Raw genomic sequence first — 20,201 nt, forward strand, 5'->3', positions numbered from 1 at the left:
GATGTAGTACTGTGTATCGTACACATCATTACCAGATATGTAGTACTGTGTATGTTACACATCATTACCAGAGATGTAGTACTGTGTATGTTACACATCATTACCAGAGATGTAGTACTGTGTATGTATGTTACACATCATTACCAGAGATGTAGTACTGTGTATGTTACACATCATTACCAGAGATGTAGTACTGTGTATGTTACACATCATTACCAGAGATGTAGTACTGTGTATGTTACACATCATTACCAGAGATGTAGTACTGTGTATGTTACACATCATTACCAGAGATGTAGTACTGTGTATGTTACACATCATTACCAGAGATGTAGTACTGTGTATGTTACACATCATTACCAGAGATGTAGTACTGTGTATGTTACACATCATTACCAGAGATGTAGTACTGTGTATGTTACACATCATTACCAGAGATGTAGTACTGTGTATGTTACACATCATTACCAGAGATGTATTACATCATCACGTTTTACCAAGAGATTCTGTGCATGAAAACACGCTAGTTTTACTTTCCATTGTTTTGCAGAAAATGCTGGATTATCTGAAAGAGAAAAGAGACGCAGGCTTTTTCAAGAGTTTGTCAGGCCTCATGCAGTCCTGCAGGTAACCGTTACTACGCTACCCAAATAATCCAGAGGACAGATCTCATCTGGGAACTGCCTGGAAATGATAATAGACTTTCGATCAATTTAAATATTGTAACTTATCGATAAGCATGTTGATTATACCCAATGACATGATGAAGGGACCCTCGTAGTCCCTATGACCACGGTTTATGTCATTCTTATTCTTTATCCCCAGCGTACTATTTCTCTCTTTCACAGTGTGTCTTATCTCCATACCCTTTACAGTGTCCTGGACTTAAATGCCTTTGAGAGACAGAACAAAGCAGAGGGTCTGGGGATGGTGACAGATGAAGGATCCTGTAAGTAAAGAGAAATGATGGCCAACTGATGTTCTACCCCATAGCTTTAATAAGTAGTTTAACATTTCAAATCAAATCAAATCAAATTTATTTATATAGCCCTTCGTACATCAGCTGATATCTCAAAGTGCTGTACAGAAACCCAGCCTAAAACCCCAAACAGCAAGCAATGCAGGTGTAGAAGCACGGTGGCTAGGAAAAACTCCCTAGAAAGGCCAAAACCTAGGAAGAAACCTAGAGAGGAACCAGGCTATGTGGGGTGGCCAGTCCTCTTCTGGCTGTGCCGGGTGGAGATTATAACAGAACATGGCCAAGATGTTCAAATGTTCATAAATGACCAGCATGGTCGTATAATAATGAGGCAGAACAGTTGAAACTGGAGCAGCAGCACAGTCAGATGGACTGGGGACAGCAAGGAGTCATCATGTCAGGTAGTCCTGGGGCATGGTCCTAGGGCTCAGGTCCTCCGAGAGAGAGAAAAAAAGAAAAAAAAAGAGAGAGAGAGAATTAGAGAGAGCATATGTGGGGTGGCCAGTCCTCTTCTGGCTGTGCTGGGTGGAGATTAAAACAGAACATGGCCAAGATGTTCAAATGTTCATAAATGATCAGCATGTTCGAATAATAAGTAGGCAGAACAGTTGAAACTGGAGCAGCAGCACGGCCAGGTGGACTGGGGCAGCAAGGAGTCATCATGTCAGGTAATCCTGGGGCATGGTCCTAGGGCTCAGGTCCTCCGAGAGAGAGAAGGAGAGAATTAGAGAGCGCACACTTAGATTCACATAGGACACCGAATAGGACAGGAGAAGTACTCCAGATATAACAAACTGACCCTAGCCCCCTGACACATAAACTACTGCAGCATAAATACTGGAGGCTGAGACAGGAGGGGTCAGGAGACACTGTGGACCCATCCGAGGACACCCCCGGACAGGGCCAAACAGGAAGGGCATTTCGGTGTTCAATTGTAGTTTTATTTTTTTTCCCCTTTTCCCTTCAGCCGTAGAGATCCAAGAGTTGTAGGTTCCAAGAGTTGTAGGTTCCAAGAGTTGTAGGTTCCAAGAGTTGTAGGTTCCAAGAGTTGTAGGTTCCAAGAGTTGTAGGTTCCAAGAGTTGTAGGTTCAAAGAGTTGTAGGTTCCAAGAGTTGTAGGTTCCAAGAGTTGTAGGTTCCAAGAGTTGTAGGTTCCAAGAGTTGTAGGTTCCAAGAGTTGTAGGTTCCAAGAGTTGTAGGTTCCAAGAGTTGTAGGTTCCAAGAGTTGTAGGTTCCAAGAGTTGTAGGTTCCAAGAGTTGTAGGTTCCAAGAGTTGTAGGTTCCAAGAGTTGTAGGTTCCAAGAGTTGTCTCGCTCTCTTGGTTGCTGTTTCACACTTGGAGTATCTTAACGTAGAAAACATGTTGAGCTTCTTTTTTCTCCCTTTCTTCTCAGCAATAGGTTCAAGAGCTATTGTAGCTGCTGTCTTAGCGTGTCTTTACTCAAAGAATCTAAAACTTCAGGGATCAACACGCACAGATTTCACTTACTGCTCAGCAAATCAGCAACCTCCTTCCAAATGGCTAATGCTGAAGCATGACATTTGTCTCATCTCTCTCTGCCGTGTTTTACATGTTCGTGTCAAATTATCTTCAGAAAGAATGCCCCCTAGCTACAGCAATATCAAATTATCTTCAGAGAGAATGCCCCCTAGCTACAGTAATATCAAATTATCTTCAGAGAGAATGCCCCCTAGCTACAGTAATATCAGATTATCTTCAGAAAGAATGCCCCCTAGCTACAGTAATATCAAATTATCTTCAGAGAGAATGCCCATAGCTACAGTAATATCAGATTATCTTCAGAAAGAATGCCCCCTAGCTACAGTAATATCAAATTATCTTTCAGAAAGAATGCCCTCTAGCTACAGTAATATCAGATTATCTTTCAGAAAGAATGCCCCCTAGCTACAGTAATATCAGATTATCTTTCAGAAAGAATGCCCCCTAGCTACAGCAATATCAAATAATCTTCAGGAAGAATGCCCCTAGCTACAGTAATATCAGATTATCTTCACAAAGAATGCCCCCTAGCTACAGTAATATCAGATTATCTTTCAGAAAGAATGCCCCTAGCTACAGTAATATCAGATTATCTTTCAGAAAGAATGCCCCTAGCTACAGTAATATCAGATTATCTTTCAGAAAGAATGCCCCTAGCTACAGTAATATCAGATTATCTTCAGAAAGAATGCCCCCTAGCTACAGTAATATCAAATCAGATTATCTTTCAGAAAGAATGCCCCCTAGCTACAGTAATATCAGATTATCTTCAGAAAGAATGCCCCCTAGCTACAGTAATATCAAATCAGATTATCTTCAGAAAGAATGCCCCCTAGCTACAGTAATATCAGATTATCTTCAGAGAGAATGCCCATAGCTGCAGTAATATCAGATTATCTTCAGAAAGAATGCCCCCTAGCTACAGTAATATCAGATTATCTTCAGAAAGAATGCCCCTAGCTACAGTAATATCAGATTATCTTCAGAAAGAATGCCCATAGCTACAGTAATATCAGATTATCTTCAGAGAGAATGGCCCTAGCGACAGTAATATCAGATTATCTTCAGAAAGAATGCCCCATAGCTACAGTAATATCAAATCAAATTGCATTTGACCTTGTATGTTTGATATTTTTGGTGTACGTTGTTTTTACTGCTTGTGTTGCAGTAGTGGTAGAGTCAGGATCCATGTGATTAACCTGTTCTTGTCCAGACCGTCATCAGGGCTGCAAGGCCTCGTGGCATTGTATCCCTATATATCAGTGTTGGGGCCAATTCCATTTCGATTCAGAAAGTAAACCAAAATCCTAATTAAAAAGTGAAGAAGTATATAGTTACGTTTCCTGAATTGAACCGTAACTGACCCCAGCCCGCTATGTGTTATACAGGATGAATGTCACTCACCTGAATGAATAAGTAGTGACATCTCTGAACAAATGTTTCATCAGGTTTAGGAATCTAAGCTGTTCAGTAGTTTCATCAGATTTAGGAATCTAAGCTGTTCAGTAGTTTCATCAGGTTTAAGAATCTAAGCTGTTCAGTAGTTTCATCAGGTTTAGAAATCTAAGCTGTTCAGAAGTGCAGTAGTTATCAACATATCTACACTCCCCATGTTGTCAGGTTACGTACAAATACGCTACACTGTAGCGCAAGCACTAAAAGCCTTCAACACTAAAAGCCTTCAACACTAAAAGCCTTCAACACTAAAAGCCTTCAACACTAAAAGCCTTCAGCACTAAAAGCCTTCAACACTAAACGCCTTCAGCACTAAAAGCCTTCAACACTAAAAGCCTTCAGCACTAAAAGCCTTTCCAAGAGATATTTTTACTCCTAAATTGGAAGCAGGGGGGGTTTCCTCCATCCTGAAGTAGTGGAAACCTAACACATGGTGCAGCATTAGCTTGATTACAAGCCTTCTCAGCCACATCTACATTACCACACACACCTCATCCCACACACACACACTTTCTCCTAACACACCTCATCCCACACACACACACACACACTTTCTCCTAACACACCTCATCCCACACAGACATGCACACTTTCTCCTAACACACCTCATCCCACTCACACACACACACACACACTTTCTCCTAACACACCTCATCCCACACACACACACACACACTTTCTCCTAACACACCTCATCACACACACACACACACACACTTTCTCCTAACACACCTCATCCCACACACACACACACACACACACACACTTTCTCCTAACACACCTCATCCCACACACACACACACTTTCTCCTAACACACCTCTTCCCACACACACACACACTTTCTCCTAACACACCTCATCCCACACACACACACACTTTCTCCTAACTAACCTCATCGCACACACACACTTTCTCCTAACACACCTCATCCCACACACACACACACTTTCTCCTAACACACCTCATCCCACACACACACACACTTTCTCCTAACACACCTCATCCCACACACACACACACTTTCTCCTAACACACCTCATCCCACATACACACACACACTTTCTCCTAACACACCTCATCCCACACACACACACACACACTTTCTCCTAACACACCTCATTCCACACACACTTTCTCCTAACACACCTCATCCCACACACACACACACTTTCTCCTAACACACCTCATCCCACACACACACACACACTTTCTCCTAACACACCTCATCCCACACACACACACACACTTTCTCCTAACACACCTCATTCCACACACACTTTCTCCTAACACACCTCATCCCACACACACACACTTTCTCCTAACACACCTCATCCCACACACACACACACTTTCTCCTAACACACCTCTTCCCACACACACACACACTTTCTCCTAACACACCTCATCCCACACACACACACACTTTCTCCTAACACACCTCATCGCACACACACACTTTCTCCTAACACACCTCATCCCACACACACACACACTTTCTCCTAACACACCTCATCCCACACACACACACACTTTCTCCTAACACACCTCATCCCACACACACACACACTTTCTCCTAACACACCTCATCCCACACACACACACACACACTTTCTCCTAACACACCTCATCCCACACACACACACACACTTTCTCCTAACACACCTCATTCCACACACACTTTCTCCTAACACACCTCATCCCACACACACACACACTTTCTCCTAACACACCTCATCCCACACACACACACACACTTTCTCCTAACACACCTCATCCCACACACACACACACACTTTCTCCTAACACACCTCATTCCACACACACTTTCTCATAACACACCTCATCCCACACACACACACACACTTTCTCCTAACACACCTCATTCCACACACACTTTCTCCTAACACACCTCATCCCACACACACACACACTTTCTCCTAACACACCTCATCCCACACACACACACACACACACTTTCTCCTAACACACCTCATCCCACACACACACACACACACTTTCTCCTAACACACCTCATTCCACACACACTTTCTCATAACACACCTCATCCCACACACACACACACACTTTCTCCTAACACACCTCATCACACACACACTTTCTCATAACACACCTCATCCCACACACACACACACTTTCTCCTAACACACCTCATTCCACACACACTTTCTCCTAACACACCTCATCCCACACACACACACACTTTCTCCTAACACACCTCATCCCACACACACACACACACTTTCTCCTAACACACCTCATCCCACACACACACACACACACACTTTCTCCTAACACACCTCATTCCACACACACTTTCTCATAACACACCTCATCCCACACACACACACACACTTTCTCCTAACACACCTCATCCCACACACACTTTCTCATAACACACCTCATCCCACACACACACACACACTTTCTCCTAACACACCTCATCCCACACACACTTTCTCCTAACACACCTCATCCCACACACACACACACTTTCTCCTAACACACCTCATCCCACACACACACACACACTTTCTCCTAACACACCTCATCCCACACACACACACACACACACTTTCTCCTAACACACCTCATTCCACACACACTTTCTCCTAACACACCTCATCCCACACACACACACTTTCTCCTAACACACCTCATCCCACACACACACACACTTTCTCCTAACACACCTCTTCCCACACACACACACACTTTCTCCTAACACACCTCATCCCACACACACACACACTTTCTCCTAACACACCTCATCGCACACACACACTTTCTCCTAACACACCTCATCCCACACACACACACACTTTCTCCTAACACACCTCATCCCACACACACACACACTTTCTCCTAACACACCTCATCCCACACACACACACACTTTCTCCTAACACACCTCATCCCACACACACACACACACTTTCTCCTAACACACCTCATCCCACACACACACACACACTTTCTCCTAACACACCTCATTCCACACACACTTTCTCCTAACACACCTCATCCCACACACACACACACTTTCTCCTAACACACCTCATCCCACACACACACACACACTTTCTCCTAACACACCTCATCCCACACACACACACACACTTTCTCCTAACACACCTCATTCCACACACACTTTCTCATAACACACCTCATCCCACACACACACACACACTTTCTCCTAACACACCTCATTCCACACACACTTTCTCCTAACACACCTCATCCCACACACACACACACTTTCTCCTAACACACCTCATCCCACACACACACACACACTTTCTCCTAACACACCTCATCCCACACACACACACACACACTTTCTCCTAACACACCTCATTCCACACACACTTTCTCATAACACACCTCATCCCACACACACACACACACTTTCTCCTAACACACCTCATCCCACACACACTTTCTCATAACACACCTCATCCCACACACACACACACTTTCTCCTAACACACCTCATTCCACACACACTTTCTCCTAACACACCTCATCCCACACACACACACACTTTCTCCTAACACACCTCATCCCACACACACACACACACTTTCTCCTAACACACCTCATCCCACACACACACACACACTTTCTCCTAACACACCTCATTCCACACACACTTTCTCATAACACACCTCATCCCACACACACACACACACTTTCTCCTAACACACCTCATCCCACACACACTTTCTCATAACACACCTCATCCCACACACACACACACACTTTCTCCTAACACACCTCATCCCACACACACACACACACTTTCTCCTAACACACCTCATTCCACACACACTTTCTCATAACACACCTCATCCCACACACACTTTCTCCTAACACACCTCATCCCACACTCACACACACTTTCTCCTAACACACCTCATCCCACACACACACACACACTTTCTCCTAACACACCTCATCCCACACACACACACACACACTTTCTCCTAACACACCTCATTCCACACACACTTTCTCCTAACACACCTCATCCCACACACACACACTTTCTCCTAACACACCTCATCCCACACACACACACACTTTCTCCTAACACACCTCTTCCCACACACACACACACTTTCTCCTAACACACCTCATCCCACACACACACACACTTTCTCCTAACACACCTCATCGCACACACACACTTTCTCCTAACACACCTCATCCCACACACACACACACTTTCTCCTAACACACCTCATCCCACACACACACACACTTTCTCCTAACACACCTCATCCCACACACACACACACTTTCTCCTAACACACCTCATCCCACACACACACACACACTTTCTCCTAACACACCTCATCCCACACACACACACACACTTTCTCCTAACACACCTCATTCCACACACACTTTCTCCTAACACACCTCATCCCACACACACACACACTTTCTCCTAACACACCTCATCCCACACACACACACACACTTTCTCCTAACACACCTCATCCCACACACACACACACACTTTCTCCTAACACACCTCATTCCACACACACTTTCTCATAACACACCTCATCCCACACACACACACACACACTTTCTCCTAACACACCTCATTCCACACACACTTTCTCCTAACACACCTCATCCCACACACACACACACACTTTCTCCTAACACACCTCATCCCACACACACACACACACACTTTCTCCTAACACACCTCATTCCACACACACTTTCTCATAACACACCTCATCCCACACACACACACACACTTTCTCCTAACACACCTCATCCCACACACACTTTCTCATAACACACCTCATCCCACACACACACACACTTTCTCCTAACACACCTCATTCCACACACACTTTCTCCTAACACACCTCATCCCACACACACACACACACTTTCTCCTAACACACCTCATCCCACACACACACACACACTTTCTCCTAACACACCTCATCCCACACACACACACACACTTTCTCCTAACACACCTCATTCCACACACACTTTCTCATAACACACCTCATCCCACACACACACACACACTTTCTCCTAACACACCTCATCCCACACACACTTTCTCATAACACACCTCATCCCACACACACACACACACTTTCTCCTAACACACCTCATCCCACACACACACACACACTTTCTCCTAACACACCTCATTCCACACACACTTTCTCATAACACACCTCATCCCACACACACACACACACTTTCTCCTAACACACCTCATTCCACACACACTTTCTCCTAACACACCTCATCCCACACACACACACACTTTCTCCTAACACACCTCATCCCACACACACACACACACTTTCTCCTAACACACCTCATCCCACACACACACACACACTTTCTCCTAACACACCTCATTCCACACACACTTTCTCATAACACACCTCATCCCACACACACACACACACTTTCTCCTAACACACCTCATCCCACACACACTTTCTCATAACACACCTCATCCCACACACACACACACTTTCTCCTAACACACCTCATTCCACACACACTTTCTCCTAACACACCTCATCCCACACACACACACACTTTCTCCTAACACACCTCATCCCACACACACACACACACTTTCTCCTAACACACCTCATCCCCCACACACACACACACTTTCTCCTAACACACCTCATTCCACACACACTTTCTCATAACACACCTCATCCCACACACACACACACACTTTCTCCTAACACACCTCATCCCACACACACTTTCTCATAACACACCTCATCCCACACACACACACACACTTTCTCCTAACACACCTCATCCCACACACACACACACACTTTCTCCTAACACACCTCATTCCACACACACTTTCTCATAACACACCTCATCCCACACACACACACACACTTTCTCCTAACACACCTCATCCCACACACACACACACACTTTCTCCTAACACACCTCATCCCACACACACTTTCTCCTAACACACCTCATCCCACACACACACACACACACACACTTTCTCCTAACACACCTCATCCCACACACACTTTCTCCTAACACACCTCATCCCACACACACTTTCTCCTAACACACCTCATCCCACACACATAACACACCTCATCCCACACACACACACACACTTTCTCCTAACACCACCTCATCCCACACACACTTTCTCCTAACACACCTCATCCCACACACACACACACACTTTCTCCTAACACACCTCATCCCACACACACTTTCTCCTAACACACCTCATCCCACACACATAACACACCTCATCCCACACACATAACACACCTCATCCCACACACATAACACACCTCATCCCACACACATAACACACCTCATCCCACACACATAACACACCTTTCTCCTCCAGTTCTCCCTGCTGTATATTTTTACGTTTTGATAGGTTAACTGTAGTGTTTTCCACTAATATCCTAAATACGCACTAAATATCATACCACTTTGTAACTCTCCCCTAAACACCTTCATTTTAACATCACACCCATAATGAGGCCTATAGACATCTGTCTTTTAAACCTTTTTTTTCTCTCTTCTCCTTTAAAAAAAAAGAAGTTCTATGTCTTCTCTTGCTTACGTCTGTTTGTTGTGTTGTGTTTTGTCTTCTCCTATCATTAATACTCATCGATGGCAGTCAACAGTGAGCGGGGTAAATAAAGATGCTCTCATAACCGCTCATAATCGTCCCTCTCTCACCTTCACCTCTCCTGCCTCATTGACCTGATGACCTGGAAGCATTAACTCATTGCTCTGGTCTACAGGGAGGTACATTCATGCAACATGCATGCATTAAATATAGATGTCAAATTCTAGATTTACTTTATAAATGCCTGTTGTTAACTTTTTCTTTATGTTACTAACTCTACATCACTAATCTACATTCTGCTACTGATACTCCTATCAGGCTATCAACGTCTTTGAAGAGGTTATGATATGTAGACTTGTCCACAGCTAAAGCAAAGCTTTGATGTGCTTTGGACTTGGGGCCTATTTCACAAAGCTGTGTTTAACTTGGATGATGTAGCTGATCCAGAAATGGAATGCAGTATTCAAGTTCTTGGAATTCCCAAGATTGTGAAGTACTGTGAAATGGAACCTTGGAATCGCTTGATGATTCTAAGTGGAGAACATTCCATCATTGTGTTATGGTCTTCTTAAAAACGGGTTCCCTGTGTTCTTGTCTTGTTCTTATACTATATGCTATATGTGAAAGTTACCTGGCTAACCTTCAGCTTCCTGAAATGTCCTGGTGTTTCACAATATTCATTTCAGTTTTCACATTCAGCACTTTGGATGCAGCAAGGGTGTTGTGTGCAACACAAACCCAGACCCATACTCTTAGAAAAAAAAAGGTTTCCAAGAGGGTTCTTCGCCTTTCCCCAAATGGAGAACCCTTTTTGGTTCTAGGTAGAACCCCTTTTTGGTTCTAGGTAAAAAAAAAACGTTTTGGTTCTAGGTAGAACCCGTTTTGGGTTTCATGTAGAAACCTCAGTGGAAAGGGTTATACATTGAACCCGAAAGGGTTCTTCCTGAAACCCAAAACAGTTCTTCAAAGGGTTCTCCTATGGGGACAGCAGAATAACCTTTTTAGGTTCTCGAAAGCATCTTTGTTTTCCAAGAGTGCAGTATCTGTATTTGTGCTAGCCACCTGCCTGTCTAAGAGTGATGAGTGCCGATCCAAACGGGATATCCGCAAAGTCTAACTCAGGCTTTCACCTAAATCATGCATTACTAAATCATGAGATTATTGTGAAAACTCTAGTTGCTTGCGAATTCAGACGATGTTGTTATGGAGAGTGTTCTTCACCTACTTCTGTCCCCTCCCGAAGGTTCCAAAGTGCTGACGAATGATGACTTCACCAAAGATCTCTTCCGGTTTTTACAACTGCTCTGTGAGGGGCACAATGGAGGTGAGAACTTGTATAAATGGGTGTAAAACAAAGTATTAGTATGTTTTGTTATAGCTTCACTTAAACCACGTTATCCCAATATCGAAATGTGTTCTTCGCCACAGATTTCCAAAACTTCCTGAGAACACAAACAGGAAACACGTTGACAGTCAACATTATCATCAGCACAGTGGACTACCTGCTACGGCTTCAGGTGATACACACACACATACACACAGTGGACTACCTGCTACGGCTTCAGGTGATACACACACACAGTGGACTACCTGCTACGGCTTCAGGTGATACACACACACAGTGGACTACCTGCTACGGCTTCAGGTGATACACACACACACACACACACACAGTGGACTACCTGCTACGGCTTCAGGTGATACACACACACAGTGGACTACCTGCTACGGCTTCAGGTGATACACACACACAGTGGACTACCTGCTACGGCTTCAGGTGATACACACACACAGTGGACTACCTGCTATGGCTTCAGGTGATACACACACACACAGTGGACTACCTGCTACGGCTTCAGGTGATACACACACACACATACACACACACACAGTGGACTACCTGCTACGGCTTCAGGTGATACACACACACACACACAGTGGACTACCTGCTACGGCTTCAGGTGATACACACACACACATACACACACACACACAGTGGACTACCTGCTACGGCTTCAGGTGATACACACGCACACACACAGTGGACTACCTGCTACGGCTTCAGGTGATACACACACACACACACAGTGGACTACCTGCTACGGCTTCAGGTGATACACACACACACATACACACACACACACAGTGGACTACCTGCTACGGCTTCAGGTGATACACACACACACATACACACACACACACAGTGGACTACCTGCTACGGCTTCAGGTGATACACACACACACATACACACACACACACAGTGGACTACCTGCTACGCCTTCAGGTGATACACACGCACACACACAGTGGACTACCTGCTACGGCTTCAGGTGATACACACACACAGTGGACTACCTGCTACGGCTTCAGGTGATACACACACACACACACACACACACACACACACACATACACAGTGGACTACCTGCTACGGCTTCAGGTGATACACACACACACACACACACGCACACGCACGCTCGCACGCACACACGCACACGCACACACACGCACACACCACCACACGCATACATACGCACGCACACGCACACACCACCACACGCATACATACACACGCACACACACACACGCGCGCATGCACACACGCACACACGCACACACACACACACACGCACACACCACCACACGCATACATACGCATGCACACACACGCGCATGCACACACGCACGCACACTATAAATAGAACGCGACTTGGTTTCACCAACACACTGACATAGTAATCCTTCTCTGTAGGAATCTATCAGTGACTTCTACTGGTATTATTCTGGGAAAGACATTATCGACGAGGCAGGGCAGGTCAACTTCTCCAAAGCCTTAGCTGTCGCGAAGCAGATCTTCAACTCGCTCACTGAGTACATCCAGGTAAGTAAGGCCTGACTCTTTCTGACTTTCCAGTGTTTCACATGGAGCCTATAGTCATATCTGTATTTTATTTTATGGCACTAAAATGTTTGTTTTTGTGGGGATTGGGATCTTCATTAACATTCACTCTATTTTGTGACCCCACCCTTTGTTCCTTCTATCAATCTCTCTCTCCCCCCTCCCTCCCTCCCTCTCTCTCTCCCCCTTTCCTCTCTTCTTCCCTCCCCCTCCTCCTCATTTCTCTCCCTTTCTCCCACCTCCCACTCTTCCTCTCTCCCCTCCCTCCCTCCCTCCCTCCCTCCCTCCCTCCCTCCCTCCCTCCCTCCCTCCCTCCCTCCCTCCCTCCCTCCCTCCCTCCCTCCCTCCCTCCCTCTCTCTCTCTCTCTCTCTCTCTCTCTCTCTCTCTCTCTCTCTCTCCCCCTTTCCTCTCTTCTTCCCTCCCCCTCCTCCTCATTTCTCTCCCTTTCTCCCCCCTCCCTCCCTTTCTCCCACCTCCCTCTCTTCCTCTCTCCCTCCTCTCTCCCTTTCTCCCACCTCCCTCTCTCCCTCTTTCCCCCCTTCCTCCCTCTCCCCCCCCTCCCTCCCTCTCTCCCTTTCTCCCCCCTCCCTCCCTCTCTCTCCCACTTTCCTCTCTTCTTCCCTCCCCCTCCTCCTCATTTCTCTCCCTTTCTCCCCTCCCTCCATCCCTCTCCCCCCCTCCATCCCTCTCCCCCCCCTCCATCCCTCTCTCCCCCCTCCCTCTCTCTCTCCCTCCCAGGGCCCATGTATTGGGAACCAGCAGAGTCTGGCCCACAGCAGACTGTGGGATGCGGTGGTGGGATTCCTGCATGTGTTTGCCAACATGCAGATGAAGCTGTCCCAGGTAACTAGGTGTCCTCAGTGCTACACAAAACATTCCAGTAAAGTTGGTGATAGTTGCCTCTGGTCGTAGTGATAGTTGTTTTGGTTTTTGGTTATGTCTCTGTTTTGGTTTTTGGTTATGCCTTTTGTTTTGGTTTTTGGTCATGCCTTTGTTTTGGTTTTTAGTTATGCCTTTGTTTTGGTTTTTGGTTATGCTTTTGTTTTGGTTTTTGGTTATGCTTTTGTTTTTGGTTATGCCTTTGTTTTGGTTTTCGGTTATGCCTTTGTTTTGGTTTTCGGTTATGCCTTTGTTTTGGTTTTCGGTTATGCCTTTGTTTTGGTTTTTGGTTATGCCTTTGTTTTGGTTTTCGGTTATGCCTTTGTTTTGGTTTTTGGTTATGCCTTTGTTTGAGTTTTCGGTTATGCCTTTGTTTGAGTTTTCGGTTATGCCTTTGTTTGAGTTTTCGGTTATGCCTTTGTTTGAGTTTTCGGTTATGCCTTTGTTTGAGTTTTCGGTTATGCCTTTGTTTTGGTTTTCGGTTATGCCTTTGTTTTGGTTTTTGGTTATGCCTTTGTTTTGGTTTTCGGTTATGCCTTTGTTTTGGTTTTTGGTTATGCCTTTGTTTTGGTTTTTGGTTATGCCTTTGTTTGAGTTTTCGGTTATGTCTTTTTTATGTCTTTGGTTATTTGTTTTTAGTGCATGGAACTTGAGCTATTGAGATTGTAAAATCATAAAAATGATTCATAAATACATGTTATTATTAATTATTACTTAACTAATTGTATTATTAATGCAAGTCTTCCAACGGTTGGTGCACCTTAGGACTCGTGTCAGATTGAGCTGCTGAAGGAGTTGATGGATCTTCAGCAGGACATGGTGGTGATGATGCTGTCACTGCTGGAGGGTAAGAACCTACAGATTTTAAGGCTCCCGAGTGGGCACAGTGGTCTAAGACACTGCATCTCAGTGCTAGAGTCGTCACTACAGACCATGGTTCGATTCAAAGCAAGTCAGTTTGTAATTAAGTAAGGAAGTAAGGGGCGGCAGGTAGCCTAGTGGTTAGAGCATTGGACGAGTAACCGAAAGGTTGCAAGATCGAATCCCCGAGCTAACAAGGTAAAAATCTGTCGTTCTGCCCCTGAACAAGGCAGTTAACCCACTGTTCCTAGGCTCTCATTGAAAACAATAATTTGTTCTTAACTGACTTGCCTAGTTAAACAAAAGTATAAAAGTAAGTAGTTAGGGAGGTAAAGTGCAAACGCAACATGCCATTGATTCATACCAACATGCCATTGATACGTGGTGTCTCCTAGGCAACGTGGTAAATGGAACGATTGGAAAGCAGATGGTGGACACTCTGGTGGAGTCCTCCAGCAACGTAGAGATGATCCTCAAGTTCTTTGACATGTTCCTCAAGATCAAGGACCTGACCACCTCTGACAACTTCAGGGAGTATGACCCCGATAACAAGGGGGTCATCTCCAAAAAAGATTTCCAGAAGTCCATGGAGAACCAGAAGCAGTACACCCAGTCGGAGATTGAGTTCCTCCTCTCCTGCGCCGAGGCCGACGAGAATGACATGTTCAACTACGAGGAGTTTGTGGAGCGGTTCCACGAGCCGGCCAAAGACATTGGCTTCAACATAGCTGTGCTGCTCACTAACCTCTCTGAGCACATGCCTCACGACCCCCGTCTGGCCACCTTCCTGGAACCAGCTGAGAGCGTGCTGAACTACTTCGAGCCGTACCTGGGCCGCATCGAGATCATGGGCGGAGGGAAGCGCATCGAGAGGGTCTACTTTGAGATCAGCGAGTCCAGCCGCACGCAGTGGGAGAAGCCACAGGTCAAAGAGTCCAAGAGACAGTTCATCTTCGACGTGGTCAACGAGGGTGGAGAGAGCGAGAAGATGGAGATGTTTGTGAACTTCTGCGAAGACACCATCTTTGAGATGCAGCTGGCATCTCAGATCTCGGAGCCAGAAGTGGCGGAGCGCCTGGAGGAGGAAGAGGAGGAGGTGCACAACTTGCTAGAAGAGCTGGCTGAGCAAGAGGAGGAGAGAGAGTTGGAGGCTTCCTCGGCTTTCACCATGGTCTGTGTCGCCACCAAGAAGAAGATCTCCAACTTCCGACAGATGCTGACCTTCAAGACCCTCAAGAAGCAGTACAAGAAGACCAAGAAGCTGAGCATGAAGGAGGTGATCCTTGGGTTCTTCTCCTTTTTCTGGACGCTCTTCGCAGGGTTCTTCAAGGGGATCTACAGCCTCATCTTCGGATTCTTCCACCTCATCTGGTCATCCATGTTCGGAGGCGGCCTCGTCGAAGGTGGGATCTTTTTATCTTCTAATTTTGTTTGATCTCTATGGTTTTATTGTTTTTAGGATAATGTTTAATAAGGGTGTTGCAACGTTTTGTTTAAATGGACTTTAAATTATGTTTGATTTGACTTGAAGGAGCCAAGAACATGAAGGTGACAGACATCTTGGGCAACATGCCCGACCCCACCCAGTTCGGTATCCACGGTGACGTGTTGGAGACGGAAAAGGTGGAGGTGTGTGATTCAGTGTCGGGCGGAACAGACCAGGCCATCAAACCGCCGGACAAGGCAGAGCAGGACATCTTGATGGAGATGATTAATCCCACGCCGAAGAAAGGGGAAGGGTTAAAACATGTTGATCCTGGACTGGGAGACGTCTCTGAGACTCCTGAGACCACCGCCACTGTGGAGAAGAAGGTGAGCATTCTGTAGGCCTGTCTCTGAAACAGTAGGTAAAGGGAATACATTAAATACAATGGTGATTCTCTATGTACAGTTCTCAGTAAACGCTAGGTTTGTTTCACATGGATGGTGTCACTAATAAGTTTCCTCTGTAACATTCTGTTGTCCTTCACATGTAGAAGCCTGAATCTCTCTAACCTTCTGTTGTCTGTCTCATGTAGAAGCCTGAACCTCTCTAATCTTCTGTTGTCCTTCTCATGTAGACGCCTGAATCTCTCTAACCTTCTGTTGTCCTTCTCATGTAGAAGCCTGAATCTCTCTAACATTCTGTTGTCCTTCTCATGTAGACGCCTGAATCTCTCTAAGCTTCAGTTGTCCTTCTCATGTAGAAGCCTGAACACCTCTAACCTTCTGTTGTCTGTCTCATGTAGAAGCCTGAACCTCTCTAACATTCTGTTGTCCTTCTCATGTAGAAGCCTGAACACCTCTAATCTTCTGTTGTCCTTCTCATGTAGAAGCCTGAACCTCTCTAACATTCTGTTGTCCTTCTCATGTAGACGCCTGAACACCTCTAATCTTCTGTTGTCCTTCTCATGTAGACGCCTGAACCTCTCTGTAATCTTCTGTTGTCCTTCTCATGTAGAAGCCTGAACACCTCTAATCTTCTGTTGTCCTTCTCATGTAGAAGCCTGAACCTCTCTAACATTCTGTTGTCCTTCTCATGTAGACGCCTGAACACCTCTAATCTTCTGTTGTCCTTCTCATGTAGACGCCTGAACCTCTCTGTAATCTTCTGTTGTCCTTCTCATGTAGATGCCTGAACCTCTCTAACCTTCTGTTGTCCTTCTCATGTAGAAGCCTGAACCTCTCTAACCTTCTGTTGTCCTTCTCATGTAGAAGCCTGAACCTCTCTAATCTTCTGTTGTCCTTCTCATGTAGACGCCTGAACCTCTCTAACATTCTGTTGTCCTTCTCATGTAGAAAGCTGCTTCTGAACCAAAGGAGTCGGAACCAGAGAAAGCAGAGTGAGTGGTCTACACTTCATCTCTGTGTGTATGTTTACTTCAGCTATGTAACATGGAGGACATGTTTAAATCTTTATTTACTTTATTTAAAGAGTTTAAATAAAACAATCCGTTGCTCGGGTTTCTCGCATCTTGACAGTTTGTTATCGCAAATAAGAGTCTGATCTTATTAATTGCTCATTATTTCTTAAAATTGAAATAATGAAATGAAAGGGTGTGTTGTTGTGTTGTGTTGGAGTTTCAGCTCTCTAACAGATGTCAGAGCTATGTGCTGGTGTCAGATCGATAACAGATCGGCGGTCATCTTGTGTTCTCACAGCACAGAGAAGAAGGAAAAGGAAGACAAGGTCAAGGCGGAGCAGCCTAAAGAGGAAGTGGCTCAGGATAAGCCCGTTCCCAAGTCCAGAAACAGCCAATCAAAGGAGGCTCCCACTTCCTTCTTTGCCAGCTTCTTGGCTGGGCTGGAGGTCTACCAGGCCAAGATGCTGGTAATACATCAGACATTGTACTTGTTCAAGATCGACTACAGCTTTGCGTATTGAGTGCAGTAAAGTGTCAATATTTATTATAATTATTATATTGCAGTTGGAGACTGCAAACTAACTGAACTGATTTGCCTCCTAAATAACTCCTTAGTATTTGAAGATCAGTCCGTTTGTTTAGTCGGTGATCAGCGACTGATCAGAATTGATGCCCTCAAACACAGCCGTTGTTATTCTGCCTGCCACATGCTGTCAATAGTGACCTTCCATTTCATCTTCTTTGCAGTCACGCTCACCTCAGAAGACTGCTATGTCTTATCATGACTGAATGTATTATCATGACTGAATGTATTATCATGACTGAAGGTATTATCATGACTGAATGTATTACCATGACTGAATGTATTATCATGACTGAATGTATTACCATGACTGAATGTATTATCATGACTGAATGTATTACCATGACTGAATGTATTATCATGACTGAATGTATTATCATGACTGAATGTATTATCATGACTGAATGTATTATCATGACTGAATGTATTATCATGACTAAATGTATTATCATGACTGAATGTCTAACTTTGTGTTCCATGTGTTCCAGAACACGTTGGCTCGGAACTTCTACAACATGCGTTTCCTGGCTCTGTTTGTGGCGTTTGCCATCAACTTCATTCTACTGTTCTACAAGGTCATTTGCAGTGATACACATTACAGGGTTTTCTTGCTCTCTCTTCTACAAGATACAAATAATAATCCTATTTTATTTACATACAGTGCGTTCAGAAAGTATTCATTCCCCTTCTATTTTCCAAATGTTACTTTACAGCATTATTCTAAAATGTATTAAAAATATATATATTCTCATCAATCAACACATAATACCCCATAATGACATCACAATACCCCATAATGACATCACAATACCCCATAATGACATCACAATACCCCATAATGACATCACAATACCCCATAATGACATCACAATACCCCATAATGACATCACAATACCCCATAATGACATCACAATACCCCATAATGACATCACAATACCCCATAATGACGAAGCAAAAACAGATTTTTAGATATTTTTGAAAATGTGTTAAGAATAAAAATTCTTAATGTGTAAGTATTCAGACCCTTTACTCAGTACTTTGTTGAATCACCTTTGGTAGTGATTACATCCTCAAGTCTTCTTTGATATGACGGGACAAGCTTGTCACACCTGTATTTGGGGAGTCTTTCCCATTCTTCTCTGCAGAAATTCTCAAGCTCTGTCAGGTTGGATGGGGAGTGTCGCTGTACAAAGTGTTCCATCTTGGTTTCATCAGACCAGAGAATCTTGTTTCTCATGGTCTGAGAGTCTTTCGGTGCCTTTTGGCAAACTCCAAGCGGGCTGTCATGTACCCTTTTACTGAGGAGTGGCTTCTGTCTGGCCACTATATCATAAAGTCCTGATTGGTGGATTGCTGCAGAGATGGTTGTCCTTCTGGAAGGTTCTCCCATCTCCACAGAGGAACTCTAGAGCTCTGTCAGAGTGACCATTGGGTTCTTTGTCACCTCCCTGACCAAGGCCCTTCTACCCCGATTGCTCAATTTGGCCAGGGGGCCAGCTCTAGAAGGATCTGTGCCTCGACACAATCCTGTCTCGAACCTCTAC

At 44.9% G+C, this 20,201-nt stretch overlaps 1 protein-coding gene across 3 annotated transcripts in view; it reads left to right on the plus strand.

Moving 5' to 3' along the window:
- LOC109880797 (ryanodine receptor 3) overlaps positions 1–20,201 on the plus strand; it is a 284,327-nt gene that overhangs the window by 243,645 nt on the left and 20,481 nt on the right. For 2 of the 3 annotated variants that reach the window (XM_031800945.1, XM_031800946.1), the window contains 13 exons: positions 551–627; positions 876–949; positions 10,639–10,653; positions 11,834–11,914; positions 12,019–12,107; positions 13,344–13,472; positions 14,230–14,334; positions 15,136–15,217; positions 15,627–16,634; positions 16,763–17,043; positions 18,010–18,053; positions 18,373–18,541; positions 19,146–19,232. In XM_031800945.1, coding sequence (XP_031656805.1) covers positions 551–627; positions 876–949; positions 10,639–10,653; positions 11,834–11,914; positions 12,019–12,107; positions 13,344–13,472; positions 14,230–14,334; positions 15,136–15,217; positions 15,627–16,634; positions 16,763–17,043; positions 18,010–18,053; positions 18,373–18,541; positions 19,146–19,232 — 2,241 coding nt within the window. The remainder of the gene's footprint in view (positions 1–550; positions 628–875; positions 950–10,638; positions 10,654–11,833; positions 11,915–12,018; positions 12,108–13,343; positions 13,473–14,229; positions 14,335–15,135; positions 15,218–15,626; positions 16,635–16,762; positions 17,044–18,009; positions 18,054–18,372; positions 18,542–19,145; positions 19,233–20,201) is intronic. The other variant, XM_031800947.1, reaches the window with a different exon arrangement.

The sequence above is a fragment of the Oncorhynchus kisutch genome, linkage group LG21, assembly GCF_002021735.2.
Source record: "Oncorhynchus kisutch isolate 150728-3 linkage group LG21, Okis_V2, whole genome shotgun sequence".
NCBI lineage: Eukaryota > Metazoa > Chordata > Actinopteri > Salmoniformes > Salmonidae > Oncorhynchus > Oncorhynchus kisutch.